The 23478-nt window shown below is 36.4% G+C and overlaps 2 protein-coding genes across 5 annotated transcripts in view; one reads left to right on the top strand and one right to left on the bottom strand.

Annotated features, from left to right (window-relative positions):
* The window catches only part of LOC121255733 (GPCR-type G protein 1), a 35783-nt gene extending 27195 nt beyond the window's left edge, over nucleotides 1–8588 (top strand). Inside the window, exons 13-15 of one of the 2 annotated variants that reach the window (XM_041156223.1) lie at nucleotides 7175–7341; nucleotides 7462–7512; nucleotides 8224–8588. In XM_041156223.1, coding sequence (XP_041012157.1) covers nucleotides 7175–7325 — 151 coding nt within the window. In that variant the 3' untranslated portion in view covers nucleotides 7326–7341; nucleotides 7462–7512; nucleotides 8224–8588. The remainder of the gene's footprint in view (nucleotides 1–7174; nucleotides 7342–7461; nucleotides 7513–8223) is intronic. The other variant, XM_041156222.1, reaches the window with a different exon arrangement.
* A 3227-nt stretch (nucleotides 8589–11815) lies between these two features.
* Nucleotides 11816–20411, bottom strand: LOC121254960 (F-box/kelch-repeat protein At5g60570-like). Of its 3 annotated transcripts, XM_041155210.1 has the most exons (5): nucleotides 19913–20411; nucleotides 12539–13909; nucleotides 12203–12363; nucleotides 12011–12172; nucleotides 11816–11975 (listed from the first exon to the last, which is right to left on the bottom strand). In XM_041155210.1, the coding sequence occupies exons 2-4, from the start codon at nucleotides 13883–13885 to the stop codon at nucleotides 12094–12096; spliced, it is 1587 nt and encodes a 528-aa protein (XP_041011144.1). In that variant the 5' UTR covers nucleotides 13886–13909; nucleotides 19913–20411; the 3' UTR covers nucleotides 11816–11975; nucleotides 12011–12093. The 3 variants fall into 3 exon arrangements, with proteins under 3 accessions (XP_041011144.1, XP_041011145.1, XP_041011146.1); XM_041155211.1 differs by lacking the exon at nucleotides 12203–12363 and having other exon boundaries at nucleotides 11816–11971; nucleotides 12007–12147; nucleotides 19913–20408; XM_041155212.1 differs by lacking the exons at nucleotides 11816–11975; nucleotides 12011–12172; nucleotides 12203–12363 and having other exon boundaries at nucleotides 12371–13909; nucleotides 19913–20407.
* Nucleotides 20412–23478: the final 3067 nt, after the last annotated feature.

Here is a 23478-nt window from a genome sequence, read left to right on the forward strand (position 1 = left end):
TGAGGAGCCCCCAAGGGAAGACACAGATACTTCAGTGGCAGTGAAGCAATCTTACACTCCAAAATATTAGCCAAATCTGAAAGAAAAATCATGGAGGCGGGGGACTTGGCATAAGGATTGCGCACGAAAAGCAAACAAATCCACAGGAAAAATGATCCGGTGTGTTTCGGTTTCACTCTTCCAGCTTTTCGTTCTCCCTCCATTTTCCTCCATCTTCCATTTTCGGCAGACTCCCTCCTCCATTCTCTGTCAATCCAACCAGTTTCAGTTGTATTAATTTGTTTGGTCCAATCCACCAAAGTCCATAAAGAAAGGGGAAAATATGAAATGATTCTCTACCTTTATGGTTTTTAACAGATATCATGAACCAAATGGCCATAAGCAAGCTGAGTGTTAAATGGCATGACAGTCATGAATAAGAAGAAGAGAGAATAGTCATCAAGGGTTTGGTGTGCAAATATATAATACCAGAGCCAAAAGGAGGTTTCTTGGGCTGTGGAACTGCTCCCAATTTCTTTCACTGGCGAACTTGGTTGTCTTCTTCTTGAGAAGATCAAGGGTAACACTTTGACCTTCTGGAGCCACAGTCATCTCTTAAGATGATATGATTTCTTCTCAGTTCTCTCCAAGAACAAGCAAAAACTAATTAAAACGATAAAGAATGAAGGAAATGGAGACCAAAACGTGGGCCAAGACACAAGAAGAAGAAGGAACTGATCAGGGATAGCTAGCTCAATCCTAGAAAAAGGAAAAAAAGAAAACTTGTCTTCAAACTTTCTTAGGGGCTTTGACAGTGGGGTGGGTGGCGGAGGAGTGCAACACAACCCAGCCGATGAACAGGTCGTGGAGGAACAACAAACGTGAATGGGTTTCGGAAATGGGTTGCGAAAATCAGTGTTTTGGAGATGAAGAAATGATGAATGTGAATGAGGGAGACAAACGTGAATGGGGTCGGAAATGGGTTGTGAAAATGGATTGCGGAGGAACGACGAACGCCTCTAGTCATGTTTTGAAGCTTTCAGCCTTTCGTTCGTGTTGGGCAATCATATTCCATTTTCTTTTTATTTATTTTATTTCTTTAGTTATAGTTCATGTGGCAATCCCAACTCTTTCGTGCGTAATCTCTGCGCCAAGTCTCCTGCCCGTAGAAGAACTATATCTGAAATATTACCTACGGCACCCTTGGTACAATTTCAGACTTGTTTAGGTTAATCCTAAGACCCGAGACAGCTTCAAAATATATCAACAATGCTATCAAAGATCGAATATGTTCTTGATTGGGCTCACTGAAAAGTAATCAATGTGTCACTGGGTCCCTTGAGGAGTTTGTTTCTTGGTCCCCTTGTACCCAGAGGTTAAACTCTTTTTTTTTTTTTTTATAAGTAAGAAATAATATTATTGATATGAATGAAATAGACCCATAGGTTAAACTCTGAGATGCAGATGGTTCTTGGAGGGGAGGAGGAGACAGAGGCAAGTGAGTCAGGAGAGCTCAGGGAGTCTGATGAAGAAATGGATCCTGATCCGTTGTGTTCTATCCTTTCTGAAATTGATTGGCCCAATTCCTCATCTGATTGGGTGATGAGGAAAGCGGATGAAATTAAGGATTGTGTGGGAATCTCTTGTGTCAGATTTGAGGAACTATTTAGAGCACTTTTAATAGCTAAAGAGGCTGGTCAACCTTCATTAGCTAAATCCGCTCTTAAGGAAAGGGAATTGAAGAGGTTATCGTGCTCTGTTAATTATAATGCAAAGGGAGGAAGCACCTTTAAAGATAAAGGCAAGGAGAGGATTCTTTATAGTCATCAATGAAACCAAAAATCATCTCTTGGAATGTGAAGGGGCTGAACAATTATAGAAAACGTCTTCGGGTAAAGAATATGATTCGAAAGTGGAGTGCTAATGTTATTTGTTTTCAAGAAACCAAGCTGTAGTTGGTTAATCAGACAATTGTGAACAGTTTATGGAGCTGTTAATGTGTGGGATGGAATGAATTAGTTTCGAAAGGGGTTTCAGGTGGTATTATTATTATGTGGGATAGGAGGTTAGTGGAGATGGTAGATCATTATGTGGGAGAGTTTTTGATTGCTTGTCGATTCAAATGTGTGGATGATGGTTTTGAATGGGCTTTTGTGGGGATTTATGGTCCTAATGTGAATAATAGTAGGAGTATTTTATGGGATGAAATGGTGGGTGTTTACTGCTGTTGGGATGCTCCTTGGTGTTTTGGAGGGGAGTATTCTTTTTCTGTAAGTTAAATTTTATTAATAAGAAAAAAGGCGTTAGCCAAGTACACAGGGTGGCATGCATGAGGTAAATATAATATCTAATTATAAAACTCCAAATCAAGTTATAAATATAATATATAATTATTAATTAATAATAATGGTTGTGGTATTACAACATAAGAGGGAGGCCTTGTGGAAGATTGTAAATGACTCGAAATACAGTAGTGCTTTGGGGGGGGGGGGTGATTATGGAGCTGGCCTGTGGAAAAACATAAGACTAGGATGGGGGATGTTCTCTTGACACATCAGATTTGAGGTGGGGGACAGGTCCAAAATTAGATTCTGTCGTGATGTATGGTGTGGAGATAGGGCCTTCAAGGACACGTTTCCAATTGTTAATAAGATGACACACAGATAGGAGACTTTCGGTGGCAGAGCTTACAGAGATCTCAGGTGGCTCCCACCATTGGAAGGTGAACTCTGTTAGGGCTGTCCATGATTGGGAAGTAGGCATATGCTCATAATTCTTTAGCCTATATTACTCAATGAAAAAAAAAAAAAAAACTAGAGGTAGACAAGATGTTGTGCCCCCTCTAGGGGAGTTTTTTACTCACTCCTATAAGGTCATAATTGGGAGAACATTTCCTTTCACAAGAAGAGCATATGGAGTAGTAATGCCCCTTTCAAGGTGGCTTCTTTGTATGGACATCCTGTTCTGGGAAGATCCTGGTCATTGACAACCTACGAAAATGACGGATTATAGTGATCGATTGGTGTTGTATGTGCAAGCAGAGCAGTAAAACGGTGGATCACTTGCTTCCTCATTGTGAGGTTGCTAGGGCCCTAGGGATGAGATTTTCAATAGAGTGGGACTTACATGGGTCTTGTTTGGGAGAGTGGTTGATCTGTTCGCCAGCTGGAGGAGTCCATATGGGCCTCATTTGTTTTCATAACCATTCTCATCTTATCTCATCTAATCATTACAAATTTTTCAAATTTCCACACAAAATAAAATAAACAATTCAACTTTTTTAAATCCCAAAACAAAAATAATATTAAAAAAATATATTCTAACAATATTTTATTCAATTTTTATCTCAACTCATCTCATCTCATATGCGAAAACAAACAAGGCCATGGTGTTCCACAAAATGCAAATATTAGGAAGATGGTCTCCATATGCCTTTTGCCGTGTTTGGCGGGAAAGAAATGATTGGCATTTTGAAGATAAGGAACGCTTTGTAGAGGAGCGTAGAAGATATTTTTCTGCACTTTATTTCTTTGGTCATTGGCTATCGACTTCAATGGACTTAATGTTCATGATTTCCTTGTATCTATTTCTTCTCCGTCTTCAATGGGCTTAACTAGGCACCTTCTCTTGTATACGTCTTGTGTACTTGGGCTTCACGTAGATTTCTATTCATAAAATTTTTACTTATCAAAATAATAATAATTAATAATTTTCCCATGCACTGCACAGGTGCACGACTAATCCATAATTTTACGAGGAGTCCTTACCTCTTCTCTTGTGGATACATCCTTCTTTCATTCGACTTGACTTTTGAAGGAAGAGATCTCATGGAAGGGTTAAGATTTCAGAACTAAAAAGAAAATAGAATAGAAGGAAAAAAAGATGGGGATGGGTGTGGAAAATTATTAGGAGGTGGGAGGATTTTTTTCATATTATTTAATATGTGGTGGGTACGAGGACTAGCCTTTGAAGACAATCTTCTTGGGGTCGTTTCTTTATATCATTGTAAGGAAACTTAGGTTGCAGAACAATTGCGGATTTCAAAAACGATGCCCCAATGATTTGTGAATCCTTCTTTTTGTAGGCAGAATTATCGATCCTATGTAACTTTCCATTGAATGCTCAGCCAAAGAGCCCTTCCCTTCCAAACCTGGTAAAATTGGGATTTGATCCACAGATCTCTATTGTGATGACCGATAGAGTTAGCCTGGAAGCTAGCTGACACATTTCTTTCCATGAATGCTACATCAGAAGAAGTAGAATTAGTGAGGCTTAAAGCAAGCAAGCACTTAACTAATTCATACAGATTTTTATTGTCATGCTTTGACTATTTTTTTTATTGATAAACAAAATTTTATTGAGCATAAAATAGACAAAGGCCCGAGTATACGGGACATGCAAGAGAGTCACTTATGCATGCTAGTTTAGCGATGCAAGGAAGTCGTGAAAAGACATGCCATTAAAATTAATTACAATCGACCAATAGAGTAAAGTATTGCAAAATAAACTTCTAAGCTCATCCATTGACCGCTCTTGATCTTCAAAGTTTCTTGCATTTCTCTCCCTCCAAATACACCACCATAAACAAATTGGGACCATCTTCCACACTGTTGCAATTTGAGGGTTGCCCTGAATACCTCGCCAAGAAGCTAGGAGGTTGATTACCCTTTTCAGCATCACCCAAGCTAATCCCATCCGAGCAAAGAAGTCATTCCACATGGTCGTAGCAATCTCACAATGTAGTAATAGATGATCTACAAATTATTCTCCACTCTTTTTGCACATACAACACCATTCCATGACTATGATATGGCATTTCCGTTGGTTGTCTATTGTGAAGATGTTCCCTAATGAGGCTGTCCATTCAAAAGAAATTGCCTTCAATGCTTTTGTCTTCCAAATAATCTTCCATGGAAATGGATTTATATTATGTGTGGTCATGGCATGATAGTAGGAGTGGATTGTGAACTTCCCTTTCTTAGAAGGGCGCCTAAAGATATTGTCTTCAGCTCCACTCATTATACAGGTGGAGTACACTAGATCATAGAACTCCAAGAAAGTGTCAACTCTAAATCTCGTGCATCTCTAAAGAATGTAACGTTCCATTGGGGAGTATCATTAGATAGTATTAAGGCCCCGTTTGGATTCAGAGATGATTTTAGATGTGTTGAATAAAATATTGTTAGAATATTAATTTTTAATATTATTATTGTTTTGGGATTTGAAAAAGTTAAATTGTTTATTATATTTTGTGGGAAAATTTGGAAAAATTGTAATGATGAGATGAGATGAGATGAGTTTTCAATCCAAACCGGGGCTAAGAGGTCCGCAATTGAGGCTTCTTTCATTCTTGCTATGCCGTAGAATTCTGGATAAGCTTCTTTGAGTGTCCTATTGCCACACCATGCATCATGCCAAATTTTGATTTTGGATCCATCACCCACCTTAAAATGGACATTTCCTGAATGTGTCCCATCCTCTCTTATGTGTTTCCATAGTCCCAGCCCATATGGCCCACTTACCTCATTCAAACACTATCCTCCCCATGGTTCACTAAACTTCGATTCTATGACAGCTCTCCATAATGCTTCCCCATTCATTGTGGTATCTCCATAGCCATTTGCCAAGCAAAACTTTGTTAAAAAATTGTAAGTTCTGAATATCCAATCCTCCTTCCGAGATAGGGGAGCACACCATATCCTATTTTACCAAGTGGAATTTAAACTCATCGTTCATCCCCCCCTCCCCCCACAAGAAATCTGATTGAAGTTTCTCCATGTGATGAGCCACCTTGGTGGGAAGCGGATATAGTGATAGAAAGTAGGTTGACAAGTTGGATAGGGTACTTTTGATTAAAGTGACCCTGCCACCTCTGGATTGGTACATCTTCCAACTAGCCAGTTTTTGCACTTTTTTTTTCTAGCACATCATCCCAAATAGATTTCGATTTGAACCGGGCACCCAAAGGAAGACCCAAATATTCCATCAGCAGTTGGGATATCTTGCTTTCCAAGATGTGAGCCATTCTCTCCACATTCGGAACATTCTCCACTAAAACTACTTCTAATTTAGCCAAGTTCACCTTCAACCCTGAAGCAGCTTCAAAGCATAAAAGGAGTGTCATCAAAGCTCGAATTTGATCATGACTAGTGCAACAGAAGATTAGGGTGTCATCAGCAAATAATAGGTGAGATATGTGAAGTAAGCCAATATTTTCCGCCCCGACTAAGAATCTAGATAAGAACCCGCCCTCCACAACCCCTAAAATTATCTTGCTAAAAGCTTCCATTACAAAAACAAAAAGTAGCGGAGATAGAGGGTCACCTTGTCTCAAGCCTCGTGTACTTTTAAAAAAGTCATTTGGTGTGCCATTCACCAAGACAGAAAAACAAACAGTAGAGATACATTGTTTGATCCAAGAACACCATTTCGGGCCAAAGCCTCATCTCTCGAGCATAGAGAGCACAGAGCACCGAATCAAGAATTTGCCTACCCGGGCTACCTCAGACAGGCGTTTTGAGGCTTTGAGATTAACTTCTCAACCACCATGCTCAATCTATTCACCAAACTTTCTAAAGGATCTTGTAAATTTTGCTCACCAAGCTAATAGGGCGATAATCTTTTACCTCCACAGCGCCGGGTTTTTTTTGGAATGAGAGAAATAAATGTTGCATTGAGACTCTTTTCGAGCATGCCATTTTCATGGAATTCATTAAAGACCCCAGTTATATCTTCTTTGATCACTTCCCAACATGTTCGGAAAAAGCCATAGAAAATCCATCCAAACCTGGAGCTTTGTCACCCGCCATGCTTCTTCATGCTTTTCTGATTTCTGTTTCTTCAAAGGGTTTCTGACTATTAGAAAACACTGTCCACCTACTGAATATGTTGAGTAAAGTCATCCAGGTATTGTGATGCTGTTTGTCAGATGAGGCAAAAACTTTTTTAAGTATGGGTGAATTGTTTGATGGAATTATCTATTTATAATTTCCTTTAATTTTAGTATTTGTTAATAAATATATAATGTGTGCTGCTGTATTTTTCTTGATTCTGAACTATTAAATTCTAGAAGTGCAAGCGAACTGAATATCTTAACCGGCCAATGCTTAATTCATCCAACTGTAATATCCATGTCCGTTTAGCTATTAGATTATTTTAATGAAATGGTATTGTCTGGGTTGGCTTCTCTTGGCAGGATGATCATAACGGATGTATTGGGAGATATTCAGTTTGACTTTTATCACCGTTGGTTTGATGCTATCTTTGTGGCCAGTGCTTTCCTTTCTCTGCTTTTGCTTTCTGCACATTATACGTCTCGACAAGCCGACAAACATCCAATTGATTAATGTAATTTTGCAGCAAGTATGTGTGATAATCAGATACTATTTTGTTTCATTTAATCAAAGCTCCAGTTGTTCATAACTTAATCCATAGTACTTGAATCATCCAATTGCTTACCTTGATTTTATGATTGTTGATCAGGAGGTTTGTACAATTGTCCAGATTCAAGACCCAAAAAGGTACAATATCCAGGTCACTACTCATGACCCTTCTAAATAGATTGCGTGATTTGCAGTTCCCTTTGTGGATGTGGCTGTTAATGAGCTCACCATATTTGTTGAATCCATCATCCTATCACTGATTCTAAAATCTTAGGAGTGCACCATATTTGTTGAATCAGTCCACCTTATATCTGATTTTGAAATCTTGGGACTTAGGAGATGGGAAATTTTGCTTCAATTAGATTACACCACTGTTAAAACACCAGATTACTGCTTGTAATCTCGAAAATTTCTGAGGATTACAAAGGGAAATTTGTTTCAAACAGCACTTGAGTTTTATGATTAGGAGTTAAATGGCTTGTGCGTAGGATTGCTTTTTGAACCTGGGAATTACATATTTCCACATATCATTACGAAACACTAATAGATTTTGCCATTATTGGGTTTTTGGCCATGTGGGGTGTTATGTCAGTCAAATTTATCCATTCTATGCTTTGTTTTCTTTCTTCTTGAACGTGATCAACTATGCTTTCGTTCCAGCTGCATGGAGTTGGCAAATAGATCTATTTCTGCCACTTGCCAGTTGGGCCCTACCTAAGACAATATCCCCAATTACCTCTATGAGATGTCATGTCCCTTTTTCTTTTATAAAAACTATACCCACATCATTTAATTTTCTTTTGCCCATTTTTCTCCTCCCATATTAGTGTGTGGTAGTAATTTGTCACGATTATTATTGCAGGTCTAATTCTCAATGATATGAGGGAAGTTATCAAACACCCCAAGGCAAGAATACTATGAGAGCAGTCAAAGAACGATGGATAGTGAAGGGAAAGAAGAGGAAGCTAAATCCAAGAACACAAGGGTCAGAATATTGGTGTGGATTATTCTTGTGTGTATAATATTTTGTATGGAAGACTGGAGTAACCAACTATTATATTGAATGCTACTGTGTTTGTAATATCTGATTTCGTTAATTCAATAGTTTGAAAATACCCCATTCTTTCAATGCAAATGGAGTGGTAGAAAAAGATGAATCCAGTCAGTGCATGTCGATTTATTTTGATTGCAATGGGATGGGGACATTACCAAAGGCAGTTTTTGTTGTGATCATAGCTGAGACATGAATTTACAATTACCATGCTCTTTAAATTCTTGCCGAGTTGCTGGGTGCTATAATGGGGCAATGAACGTGATGAGTAGGTAGTATATAACTTCTATATAAAAATAAATAAATCAAATTGCAACAGACATTGTTTTATTCTCTCTTATTTATTTCATTAGCTTTAACTAATGTGATTTATGTGAACTCTTGTGTGCAGATTAGTTTTAGTAACTTCTTTTTAAAGGTGGACAGAAACATTTTGTATGGATGTGCATCACATGATGAGGTTATTAGGTTAGTTTTGATTTCATTTCTAAAGGTGACTGCTTGTATCCATGCGTCGGCGATCAAGACTAGAGACTAGGGCAAAAGGGTACATTTGAGCGGATTGAAATCGGTGAAGGGCAGGTGAGTGGTGGATGTAGGTGTTCTAAAGAACATAGATCAGGCAAAACAAAATTTAGGGTAAGTGGGGGGAAGGGGAGGAAAGAGAACGAGCGGAAGAGGGCCTGGGAGGGGAGGAAAGACCCCCCTCCTAAGAGAATTAGCAAACGTTTTAAGCAGTAGTTATGTAAAAACAGCATATGTAAACTTTTAGCCATTATATAATAAACAAAATCTTCGATCTTCACAACGGAAAAATTTCTCCAAATCTTTGATCTTCCAAACCAAAAGCTCTTTTGTATGGTGCGCTAGAGTAATGCTGATGATTAAGAGTAATAACTAACAAGTTCTTTGATTTCCTTTAATTTTTTTTTTAATCCACTTTCCTTTGAAGTTTAATGAACTTTTACGAATTCATTGGTTACAAGATTAAAAAAGCATGAGCTGAGAATGTGATCCGTTAGGGTTAGGGTGGGCAGCAGGGCCCGGCACCCAAATTTTTTTTATATAAATATTTATTATTTTCACTACATATAAATATATTGATATGTATTAAGTAGAACTTTTACTTACTATTTTGTGTAAGTTGTAGTGCAGTAGGGTGACATTTTTATAGATTGTCTTGACAATACAAGTCTCACACTTAAATAATATGGAACTCTTGTATTACACTACAACTTACATAAAATATGCACAAGCAAATTTAAAAACTACATAGTTTTAAAATTATAGTCATATTTACAAATTTAAATTTACAATTTAAGTCTAAAAATGTGTTTTTATCACTTTTGGACCTAGAAATAACTTTTAGGTCTAGTGGATTGTAGTCTCTTATTGAAGTAGGTGGAAGGCAGGGCGGATTGGGAGTTTGCCCCTAGGATGTGAGGGCGGGGCTGAAAACCCCACCTCTCGGCCCATGCGGGGCGAGGGGCGTGGAGAGGGCTATCATACATAGTATGGTGTGGGTAACACCCCTATGATGACAATCATTTTTCATTAATAACTTTTAACTTAATTTGAAATATTATTTCATTTTCATTTAAATATGGAATGGAGGTTGGATATGTGGATGAACAGTAGCAAAGCTCATTGCTTCCCAAAAAAAAAATGTTATATAATCATGAGTTATTCTATTATTAAATCGGTGTGTAAAGCAAACTATACACATAACTTAAATGGTAAAATTTGAATTTTAAGATTCAAATTCTAAAATTTATCTTCCAAATCAAGTTATGCCATGTAATCACTTTACTAGTTTTTACGCATCGGCTTGATAATAGAATTTTTCTATAATCATATCAATTTTTTTTTTTAAAAAAAGTCATTTATGTTAATGTATATTATAATGTACATTATAGATTCTTGTTTGATCACTCGTGTACAATGAAATTATAACAATCAGAGGTGGTTTGTCAAAAATTAGATTTAGAGGATGCATTGCAAATTCACCCTACACGAGTACTATACAGTGGGGTTATATTAATATTTCCAACTTCGTTGTTTATTTTATTTCCCATGAATAACGATGATGACTTATATTAAGTAAGTTGTTATTAAAATTAGAACATAATTTATTAGATGCCGGGGGCTCAAAGATTTATCTGTGTAATGGATTAATTACTCAGCTCTTCTCCATTAGGGAGATTAGCAAGAAAGGGAAAAAAAATCCTAGGTTATCTGCATCCTTTAACATCCTTTTGAGAGAATATATGTATGTGTGTGTGTCTATATATATATATATATATATATATATATATATATATATATATATTCTGGCTCCACTTCTTTTTCCACCACTACCTTTTGAGATTGAGTAGAAAATAAAAATGGTGAGTGGTAGAAGTACAAAAACGTCGAGCTGATCCAATAAATGAACAAGAACCATGTTTCGAGTGTAATGAAAGCCTTCTGTTTCTGCGCTTTATCAATACAGATGGGTGCATTTTACCTTGTTTTTCATTCACTTAATTTTTCTCTACGATCGGTCTGTACAACAGAGAAAGATCAAACCATTCCAGTGATATGCGACCCAGTATCTTATTATAATTCCCACACCGTTGAAGCCAGCAACCCCTCAACCTCAACCGCCAATGCCTCCATCTGCTGCAACCATCCACCACTACCTCCACCAGCACTGCAGCCAATGCTCGCCTACTTATCATAGTTATGCTCATCCAATACAATCAATCCAACAACCACCACCTTAAGTTATTAACCCTATTTCCATCAAGCTTGCTCCTTCGGTGCCGTACTACTTGGATGCTTGGCTTTCAATATTAAACCCTAATATTCCTGGTGTCATCTCTCACGATGATGTCGATTGTTAACTTCTAGTTATTCCATGGTGTAAAATACATCGTATTACATATTCTCATTTTAGCGTCATGTACATCGAACAAGGCGAATACAATTAACCGATAGTCTGGGAGATGAGATATTTTGATGAAACAGGAGACATTGGCGTGCATGGGCCATGCAGAGTCGTATTTAAAGGGTTTGGCGGCAAAAAGTACCTCAAGTACTCTCAAACACTCTCACTATTATTCTTTACTTTATTATTATTTTTTACCTACATTACTTTTCATCTATTTTTTATTATTTTTCACCTACTTTTTATTACTATTCAATATTCTATTATTACTTTTTCACAACTATTCACAAACATTCGCAACACTTATCAGGGTTCAAAGTGATTTATGAAGAAGTGAGATGGTGTTTTCTCCAAACTCTTCAAGGACACTTGAAATTCATCACTCGAGTGAATGTTCGAACCTATATATACACAGTTTTTGAATTGCTTTTCATACAAATATGTGCGTGTGCGTGTGCGTGTGCGTGCTTAATGAAAGCTCCGACTTTGGCCTTCAAATAATTAATGTAGCTTTACCGCAATGGCAAACCTAGGCACGTGCAAAGCAAACGACTCGTTTACTTGAAACAGCTGCTTGAGCGACCAGAAATTAACTCATCAATCAATCCTCTTTACATCAACCATATATATTTCTAACTCTCAACCCCCGGCTTTCATTCATTGAATTCTCAGATAATACAACGTACGTGTACAGCATTTAAAGAAAGAACTACACTATCCTTTGTTGTTTTTATTAATAATTGACATTAAACTTATGCACGAGGTGAAAAGCGACATAGGTACTTTAGAGACAGACCAGTTAACACCTGCAGACACACACAGAGATGAGTGTATCGGTAAACAGAGATGAGTGTATCGGTAAAAACTTCGAGAAGGGATCTGGGATACGTCCGTCCATTATGACGTTCCATGCATGTTTTATTTTTAGGCAAGAAAATTATGATTCTGAGAAAATACCAAACATCATTATGCTTGTTTTTGAAGCTGCAGATCAATGAACAAGCGCCATTGACAGAAGAAGACTGCACAAGTTATCAATTTAACTTTCAAATTAAAGATACCAGAGAAAACATGCTTTACCGTCCCAATTGATAAAATTATTTGGTTTTTCCACAAGTCAATGATCGATTTGCACTAAAAAAAACAGAACAGACACAAAAAAAAACAGAAAAAAGGAAGCAATTAACAGCCCATTACCGCGCAGTTGTAGACAAAAGCACCTGCTCGCTCCCTGACAGAAAGGATGCGCCAGTCTTGGTTTCCTTGCTTTGGTTCCCAAGAGTGGATCACAATAACTTCCCCTTCAGGTCCCCTGTGTCCTCCAATCACTAACAAGCTGTTTCCACATGCCTTGAATGCTAGGCCCCAACCATTGGATGAGTCGGCCCTAACTGGCAACCTCTTCACAACTGTCCATGAGTTATTGATCTTGTCATATTTCTTGACTTCATTTGTTGCTTGATCAGCAGAATAAAGCTGATTATTTACAACAGCTACCAGAGGAGGGGAACACATAGCTGGCTCTCTCCCCACACCAGAAACTGGATACATGTTCTGTATTCTCCTCCATGTTCCCATTTCCATGTCATACTCTTCACCACATGTTAAACGATTCGTATGGCTTGACATTCCCCCAATCACATAAAACTTCCCATCCATAAAGAAGCCCGAACACAGTTTGCGAGGGACATTCATATCTGCCAAAGCTTGCCAGGTACCCAGTTCAGAATTGTAAAGCTCAGCAGCTTTTAGAATATGACCATTCTTGTCGCTTCCCCCAGCTACAATAGCAACTTCCCCAAGGCTGCTTGAGCCAAACAGACAGCGGGGCCAGTTCATTAGATGGCATCTTGACCAATCCCGAGTAAGCAAGCTATACATCCAAATTGCAAATCCTGATAACTCGTGGCCAAAGACAAGTAGCTCAGTCCCTACAGCAAGAGACTCCTTGTCTGCATAAGTAAAACATTCATCACAAGGCATCCTGGGCAATCTCATCCATCTATCTCTAACAGGATCAAATGCTTCCCATGGCATCAGTATACAGGCAAGATAAACCCAGTGCTCAACCACACCAAGTCGTCGCCTCAATTTGTATAAATCTCCACTCTCAATCAAGGACTTGAATTTTTTGTTCAAACAGGCCAGATTTGGGTAGTATGATCTATTGCTCCAGGCCAACACATCTAATGCTGCATCATCAGTGAGACCTGGTAGGAAGCTATCATCAGATGCCTGACCATCACACTTCTCCCCAGAACTTGCTATGATTGTTGGCTTGATTTTCTTCGGTATCATGCACTCAAAATGAGGAATATGCACCTTCTTGTCCAGCAAGCATTTCTCAACATCTTTCGAGCCCTTATGTCTAGCCAATAGAGAATTTGTCAACAACAAATCCTTCTGTAAGTACCCATACTCTTGATCATAGGATTTGGGAAGCTGTTTTACACCAAAACCCTGCACACCAGCTGTGGCTGGTGCTTCAGGACCTGCTCCTTCCATTATCCCAGTTGGTTCCTCAAGAGAATATCTGAACACCATTTGAACAACTTGTGGTCCAGGACACTGTTCAATGAGAAATTGGAAGATGTAAAGCAAAGTGTCAGAAGGGATGATATAATAAAATCACACCCAAATTTGCTGACTATAAAAATCTCAACTATTAGACAGCTGAAGATGATTCTACCACAAAGTATATGATTCCGTGTTTATCCCCTCCCTCGAAAGAAATCTAGCAGTCAATGGCATTCAACAAAACAGAGAAAACAAAGCATAAAATAGTTAGCACCTTACAAAAAACTTTCTGCTCAAGACACAGTTGGGAATTTTGTAAAAAGACAGATTCAGAGAGAGAGAGAGAGAGAGTAAACAAAACAATCTCAGAACACTAGACAAAAGAAAAATCACTCAGGTTTTGTTACCGGTGCTACAGTTTTGTGCGCACAAATTTTTAAAAGGCCACATACTAGTCAAAAACATAATCAATATCAGTGTTTTTTCTTTTGTATTCAAACAACATCTTCCATCATTATTTTTATTATTTTTCTTCTCCTGTAACTTGTAAGCACTCCATCTTGATTGATGCATTGCATCCACAGATTTGAATACCATAACAGCTAGCCTCAAAAAGGCATTAACAAGGTTTTGACTATAGGTTAAAAAAAAAAACTTTACTCTTTAAAGATTCCTGGTCTCTAAACGACACCGATGCTTTTGGATGACATTCCATGAATCCATAGGCAGTTGAACCATTTGGACTCCACCTATGGTCAGTTTAAAGTGTATGGAAGATATGATCTGCTTGAAACCCAGGAAACCTGCCAGTTTTGATGCGGCATGCATTTGGGTGGTTAGACAGGGTCAGTCAGACAGGTCCAAAGTGCAGAATTTGAAGAGTAGTGAACCTCAAAACTCAAAAGCCAGGCATTTTTAATTGCAAGAAACACTCAAGTCAGCAGACTGTTCTCTTTCTTTGCTTAGCATTGTTCAAATAGGGCAGGTTAGTGATGGAGATTGCATCTCTCCCAACCCACACACCCAGTTCATGCATGGGGAGACTCCTAGCCACTAATGCATTTAAGGCACAAGGTCCCCACCTCTGTGGCCCTCCTTGCATGGCAAAAGTTCCATGCATATATAATAACCAAGACTGAAAAATCAAAAGATTAAAAAAAATTTTGCACTTTACACCATAAAAGCACATAAAATTTAAAAGAACCCACGATGTCCAGGTTTTCTACCTTTGACAAGCACATTATGCCAAAGAAACAAGAAAAGATGAATACATTATTACCAACACGTTCAACATAACTAATTTGTTTATTTCTAAAGCAAAGCAGTAAAATATCATTATAGAAACTACCAAGGGCTTGCCAACCACAATTATTCACTGTCATGCATTTTGGGAATCAACCTTATAGATCAACAATTAAGATGCATGCATTAAATAAAAATCAACATTCCTATAAGATATCCTCTCCTATTAAGAGAACATGTATACCATAATTGTTGTTTCCTTCTCTTTTCACAAATACTCTCACTAGTTGCATTTGATGTGTGGGATGCCAATAACATCCATCCTTAAATGGCCATTAATGAGATTCAAAATAAGTAAATTTTATCAAAGATAAACCATAAACAATTATAACTGAAAAAAGTAAATGTTTTCCCGAGGTGATACTTATTAAAGTGCATGTTTTCCTAAGATCCATATTTATTTAAACCAGAAAAGTCCAGAAAAGTCCACCCTGGAATGACCCAGCAATTAGATAAGTTAGCAGCACTAATTATATGCAAAGCAATCAGCACAGGTACGTAGCCAAAAAATTTGGTGATCTTTTGCAGTCAAACCTGACCATCATTGCAGCAAGAGAAACTCATGGCTACAGGCCTACAGCACTACCCACCATCTATGTTAAGTTTCACACAACATTTTTTTATAATTATGTTTCATACAACATTTAATCCTGCTCAGACCTCCCATATAGCATGTTTGTACTCTTGTAACATACACTCATCCTCACACCATCATGATGATCTAAATTTCCAGTCAATCTTGACATGTTTCTGAGCTCCTCCATCACTATAATCTTGCTGTTACCCAATAGTTCCTCGTCCTCTCTCTCTCTCCCAGTATCTCCCCTCTCTCATAGGACTATTTTCTTCTTTTGTAGTTACCTAGAGAGTTAGTTTTCTAGAGAACAAAAGGAAGGTGCCCCATGGGGGTGGAGGGACAATGATGGTTACGGTGATGATCCCTTGAATACTTCATATTTGTCTAAGCTTCGCAAGGTCATAATTGGTTTTGTTGAGGGTGTAAAATCCTTAAAAGCGACAGGAGTGCCATTTCATCTTTTTCTGTCGCGCTTTTTTTTTGGTTGGGGGGGGGGGGGGGGGGGCCCTTTAAAGCAGCAATATGCAAAGAGGGCAGTGATATTGTGCCTTAATAATTATTTTTTCTTACAACTCACCACTCACATCATAGGCTGAGATGTAGATACTAATGTTGTCAATTTCTATTGCACACAAACAAAAGCTTCTGTAATAAATTGCAATAATAATATTATCTGTTCCCCCCAACCCAATGTTTTTTTAGACAATGTAAATATAGATATTTTCATAAACACTACATTCCTAATAAAGTATACACACATGAAACGGCACAATCTAAGTAACTAAGCCCCTTATAAAGTATGTATCTCCAGCAATGTTTTTTTTGCTATAAACCAACAAAGTGCATTTAAGGCTTTCCCCATAAACCCGTGAATTCTATTTAAGGCTTCACACGTCTCAAAATGTGTATTATACTTTGCCATGCAGCAAGAGGAGCAGAGACGAAGCCATTACTGTGATCTTGGGTAGGGAGCGGGCATTTTTGGGGGTTAAATAAGCTGTTAGGTTGGAAATTATTTGGGGAACTTTAACAAAGTATTAAAAATAAAATAGAAAATAAATAAATATAAAAAAAATAGAGAGATTTTAGAAGGGTCACAAGAACATGAAATTCAAGTAATTTTCTTTGATAAGTAGAAATTCACGTAATTTTTCGATTAACAAATTTACATAATTCAAGTAGATGCACACATAAAAAATAATAACATTTAAAAATAGAAAAATTTCTTATATATTTTCATGTTTTTTATTCATAAAAAAAATATTTTTGTCATGTTTTAAACGTATTGAGATATCGAAACATTTAAGTAAGTGCATCCATTATTTTTCTCTAAAATTTTACATTAGAAATTGTAAGTTTTGTTTGTAAAAAAAAAAAAAAAATTCTAAAAGAAATTATCAAACCAAACACAAAATAATATACAAATACTGGATTTCACTGTGAATGATAAATAAATTAAAAATAAAAGAGTTGATAGCAATATGTGTGTGTGTGTATAGTAAAAATATGCAATCAGACCACCAAAATCAATTTGGTGACAAAAATGGCTTATTTACTAAAAAGAAAATATGGATTTCGGCATAAACTAGAATGTATATATAGATTTTCTTTTAAAGTATGACCAAGTTTTATAACCATACAGATTTTCCTTTTTTAGCTATTGTTTTCCCTCTTTGTTCCACAGGAATACTCTATATTTTTTCCTCACAACTTTAGGGGGCCAAGGACTCAGGGCCGTGGATTTGCCTATTTAGAGGAGGATATATCATGCAAAGTCAGTTATCTGATTGAACTGTGTAGAAAAAGAAAATGTATTTAAAACTAAAGTCAGTTATCATAATACTCCACTATTATTCATTATTTTATTATAACTTTTCACTTGCTTTTCACTACTATTCACTACTATTCACTACTATTCAATATTCTATTATTACTTTTTCATTACTATTCACAGAATATCTAAGATCACCTCACTACCCAAACGCAACCTAGTTTCCCCTCCAGACAAACTTTTGCCCAGGAAGCATTCCTTAGGGAAATGATATATTTGTTTTATAAGTCGCATAAGTTTTATTAAGGCAAAAGAGAATGTTACCCAAGTACACATGAAGCTTACAATAGATCTATCTAACTAGCAAAAGGAAAAGGTGCCAAAAATTCTTGAAAAGTAGAGATATAAAAGTGGCACAATTTTGAAGCACAATCCAACGAGAGAGCGCATTAAGAAAGAAATACTTGAGCTCCGGCACCAATCTCTCGTTTTCCTTAGAAGAATGGGCGTTTAGGAAACAATGAAAATCATATCCCAAATTTACCTCATCCCGTTCATTATAGATGTAGAGATTCATAAACCAAGGCTTTTTTTTTTTTAAGTTTTGACAGGTGTAAAAAAAAAAAAATGACTTTTAAATATCCTCCATGCTAAAAACTAGATCTGCAAAGAAATATGTCTTGAAAAGTGAATAACAGCAGAATCTAATGTTAAAACCGTAATAAACCTATATCATTTCTGGGACAGCTGGAACTGTTTCACTCCATAACCTGTGAAACTGTATCCAAGGCTCCGTAGATCTCAACAGGTGTCAAACCATGCATACAGAATGAGGAGATTACCTTATAACTTCAGTTATCTATTCAAAACAAGAAAATATAGTTTTCCTCCTGTTTCTTCAGTTGAAGCTTAGGCTCCAAATTTAGGGAAACAGACATATCCCAAAAAGTTTCCTTTCCATCTGAATGTGGTAAGGATGAAAATCAAATCCCAAATCCATCCCCATTATGTAGTGTCATCTCACATGAATCTTATTCTACATCCGATTTTTTCTATCAAAAATCATAAACATTCTCCACTCTGACAATATCTTCTAATAAAGTATGTATCTATTAGAAGTGGCAGAATGAAAATATTCTCTACAATCATTTTCCGGGAAGCCAGGAGCCGATTTTCTCCATAAACCGACAAATCTCAAAATGAATGATCCTGTTCCGTGCAGCGTCGGGAAGATCCCATATGCCACGTCAGTAATACGTTTAGAACTAAAAGAGAAGATATTTTCCTGGGAAAAAAAAAAAAAAAAAAAACCCTTTTCCCTAAACAATCATAACCCAGAATAGACAATAGTATCTCCAATTGTTCTGGGGAAATCAATGAAAAATAAAATCTTCCACAATTATTTTTTATATAGCATATTGCTAAAATCATTTTTGTGGGATTGTGGGAATAGATTCGCTCTATAAACCGACAAATCTCAAAATGCATGATCCTGTTCCATGCAGCATCGGGAAGATCCCATATGCCACGTCAGTAATACGTTTAGAACTAAAAGAGAAGATATTTTCCTGGAAAAAAAAAAACACCCTTTTCCCCTAAACAATCATAGCCCAGAATAGACAATAATATCTCCAATTGTTCTGGGGTAATCGATGAAAACTAAAAATCTTCCACAATTATTTTTTTATCGCATATTGTTAAAATAACTTTTGAGGGATTGTGGGAACAGACTCGCTCTATAAACTGGCAAGCTGTACCTAAAGGCTCCATGCATCTCAAGAAAGGCAATCCATGCATGCAGCCAGGGAAACATCCACCATGCAACCTAACTCCGGAATTAATTTCCCTAGATACATTTTCTGGAGAACAAGTATAGACCATAGCAACATTATTTTATTTATTTACTCTTTTTTCTTTTGCCGTAAGTAAAGAAAAGAGAAGACCTCACATGATCATTTTAAGATATAAAGATAATATCTCGAAATTGATTTTTGTGGGACACAGGCATTATATCTGTGCCATGCAGCCAATGGAAAATCCACATATAACCTCGGTATACTGTCCAATATTGAAATAATAAGTTTCCCAGTTCGTGGAAACAATTTCCAGGGAGAACAAACACGACCCCACGGATAACATTTATCTTTTAAGGAAATTCTCTTTCGGGATAAGCATTTATATTCTGATATATCCACAGAAAACCAGAAACTGACATGAAATTGAATTGAAACTCCAGAAACCAAACTAGTGACATCCAAATTAACATGCAGATACAAATTCCACCAAACCCAACTAAGTTAAGCCAAAACCACAAAACCAAAAAAACAAATCCCAGAAGTGACCAGAAACTACGCAAATTTAGCATCACAGAAAATCTAAGCCAACCAGAGAAAACAAATATCACCTTGCACGGATCAAGCGGCCTGCGAAATCCGAGATCTCCCCGCCGATCCAACAGCTGAAGAACCGAAAGATTCCCAAACAAGCCCTACTACCCAGACACTCCCTCTCTCTCTCTCTCTCTCTCTCTGAGCTTACCTCGCCATTTCTCTCTCTAAAACGCTCAATCTCTCACTCTTGTGAGAGAATCTTATTCACACCACACGCGTATATAGAGGCGGAGTGTTGGTGTTGTGGAGAGAGGAAAGGGAGGTGGATTTCATTGAGTTTGTTGGGCGGTTTTTGTTTTCATCCCATTGAATTGTATTGTTTTGTATCGCATAGAATTGAATTGGAAGCGAATCGGGAGGGAATTGGGAAATCGGGTTTTGGTTCCTTCCTGCGCTCTCTCTCTCTCTCTCTCTCTCTGCTTCTCCCACCACTCCCCTCTCTTCTCTGTCTTTCTAACGTTTCCTTCTTTGCTTCCTTTCCTCATATTCTAAATTCTCTCTCTTTCCATTTCACCGCTTCCTTTCTTATTTTACTTCCTACTTCACTCCATCTCTCTTTTTTTTTCTCTCTCATTTTGATTATGACTCTCCTTTTTCTTTTCTTTTCTTTTCTTTTCTTTTTTAATCTATACCTTTGGCTTTCGTTCTTCGAAATTTTATATCAAAACTCACATATTATATTAAACTTATTTTCTTTCGTATTGATATGTACGGATGAGCCTTTCCATTTTTTACCCTCTTCCTCTTCCTCTAGTTACCTCGATATTAGGCAATTGATCTGACACTCTCTATTAAAAACAGAGTTATTTTGCTATAAACATTTGTACAAAAAAGTTACATAACTCACTAATCATAGAAGGTCAAGCGTGTACAAACAACATGACTCAAAAATTTTATAGAGAAGCTTAAAGCCATTTCGTTCACAGTTCTCTATTTTGGCTATGGTGGTGCTCTTGTTTTGGGTAGGAATAGGTTAGAGTGTGTTGACACTTTTTTTTTTTTTTTTGGGTAAAAAACCTTTTTACTAATGTCAAGTCAAGTTTTTTTAGCTAAAACATTACTTATACCAAAATATTTTTAAAACAATTTGTCTATCGCGATGTATTTGAAAAGAGAGGAATGCAAGAAATTTTGAAGATCGAGAGCAATCAATAAATGAACTTAAAAGTTTATTTTGTGTAATCATCATTTATCCCAAAAGTTTAAACTGATGGGGAAGAGGTAAATTTCATTATTTCTTTTATATCTTAATACTCAAGACCTCTACTCTAATGCCACATATAATCACCATTTATCCCAAAAGATTAAGCTGATAGGAATAATTAGATTTTATTATTTATTTTATATCTCAAAAGTCATGAAGATTGAAAATCTTCAACAACTTATATCTCGGAACAATTTTATGTTAGAGAAATTATATTTACAGTCTCCAAATCCTTCATTAAATGAAAAAAAGTATCATTTTGATAAAGATATTATTGTAATTTCAAAAAAAAATTAAAAACAAAATTGACTAGGCTTGTACATGCCGTCTCTATTTAGAGACTGTACGTAACATTCCTCTGTATGTTATTACCGGTGTAACAATATAAATATTGGCAAAACTTCTTATTTACCAATGCAAATAAATAAGCGCCAGCAATAATGTATATTCACTAGCCCATACAAAAATGCCGAGATCAATGGAGATCAATGTAAACGCCGATATAAACCAACCTTCCTTTTTAAATGTCAACACCTTCTTATTGTGAAATTTCGCCCGCATGCATATGCAATAGATACGTCGAAGAAATCCGACAAGTGACTTAATGGAACAACCATCTTTACAACATCTAAATTTGAGACTTGACCATTTAATCGGTATCATTTTCTTTTTTAATTTTCTGTCTCGCATTGCCTCGGCTGTTTTGGTGTTTTTATTAGCAGCTTGATCCACTCTCTTCAATCTAATTAACATGCACTTCATTAATAATACTAATCATCTTGTCATTAAAAAAGAAAAAACACGACAAGATACATATATAACTAGTGCGTGTTGTTGTTTTTTTCTCTTTTTCTAGAAACAGAACATGATCAAGTCGTAAAACGTAATACATGTTATGTTCCCATGCATGCAATTTGTGAAAGGAGAAATAAGATGCGAAATAAACGTGTTGTTGTTGTTTTTTTTTTTTCTTTTTCCATCTTTTTTACCCTAATGAAATGGGAGAGATCTAGAGAGAGAGAGGGGAAACGTAAACTTGATATTCTTTATGACTTTAAAAAAAAAAAAAAAGAACTTTCCAAAAAGCTGTTTGTTTAGAAAAATGCATTGAGGAATATATTTAAGTGGCTTTTTCTTTTTCGGTTGAAAGGATCGAATGGAAGACAAATGCATGTGTTCTTCTTTCTTAGGAGAAAAAAAGGCGTATTAGGCGGGCATGCATGCATGTTTAGGACAGGATGATGCATGCATGGTACAAAACCTTACATGATCTGGCTATATAGAGATGTCGACAATATTCATGTCTACGTGCATGTTTGTGTTTTTCATTGCTTTGTAAACATGTTGGGTTTTCCCCTAAAAGGGGTTTAATTATTGCGTCACTTTTATTTTCCTTTTGTTTTAAGAAATTCAAGTTTGCTACATTTGTTTTCTAGCCCTTAAATGATGGATGATCTTTATATTAATGATATACAGATATGCATGTTAAAGAAATTTAATAACATTTATTGTTATTCACGTGGGTTTCTAGTCTTATAATATTATTAAATACTTAATATTAAATATTATAAGATATGCATATTTTATAGATTTATCTAATTCCTCTCGTGCTAGATTTTAAAAGTGAAATTCGAACAGAACTTTTAAAGAATCATAATCCTGATAAACTCGAAAAAGTTAAGGGTATAAGATGTTATCAAGCCTTGATCAGTAATTTAATCAAGACCCTTAAGTGACTAGCTAGTTTAATGGTTAATTTCGAAGCTTAATTTTGTCTATCACTATAAGAGAATTGGTTTTTTGAGACGAAATATTTCATCTCAAAAAACATCATTTGCATCTCAAAAAGTCTTTGAAGACGAAAAAATCTCTCTAATTTATCTCAAAAAGTATATCTTAAAAGATTTTTTGGGACGAAATATATTATTTCGTCTCAAAAAATCTTTTAGGGATGAAATTGGGTGGAACCAGTCGTAGGCGTTCGAACGGAAATTTTTTTTAGATATGAAATATTTTCACCCCAAAAAACCGTTCGAATGGAAAACCTTTCGTTCGAACATCCTCGCACCTATTTGAACGGTATATAACTTGATTCGAACGACCGAATATATTTGATCATATTCGAATGGACAGAGTGTTCGAACAAATTAGGTCTATTTGAACAGATAAATTGATGTTCGAACAAAATTAATATGATCGAAAAAGATCTCTGCCAGTTTGAATATAAAACAACTGTTCAAATGGGTTTATGTTCGAACGCTATGTTTGGATTTTTGAATGGACTGAAATTTTCTCAAGTCGTTCAAATGGTTTTGGTTTCTAGTTTGAACGGAAGGCAAAAAGCTATCATTGGTTTATAAATTACAATTTACCGTT

Source organism: Juglans microcarpa x Juglans regia, chromosome 3D, assembly GCF_004785595.1.
Source record: "Juglans microcarpa x Juglans regia isolate MS1-56 chromosome 3D, Jm3101_v1.0, whole genome shotgun sequence".
In the NCBI taxonomy this organism is placed as follows: Eukaryota; Viridiplantae; Streptophyta; class Magnoliopsida; order Fagales; family Juglandaceae; genus Juglans; species Juglans microcarpa x Juglans regia.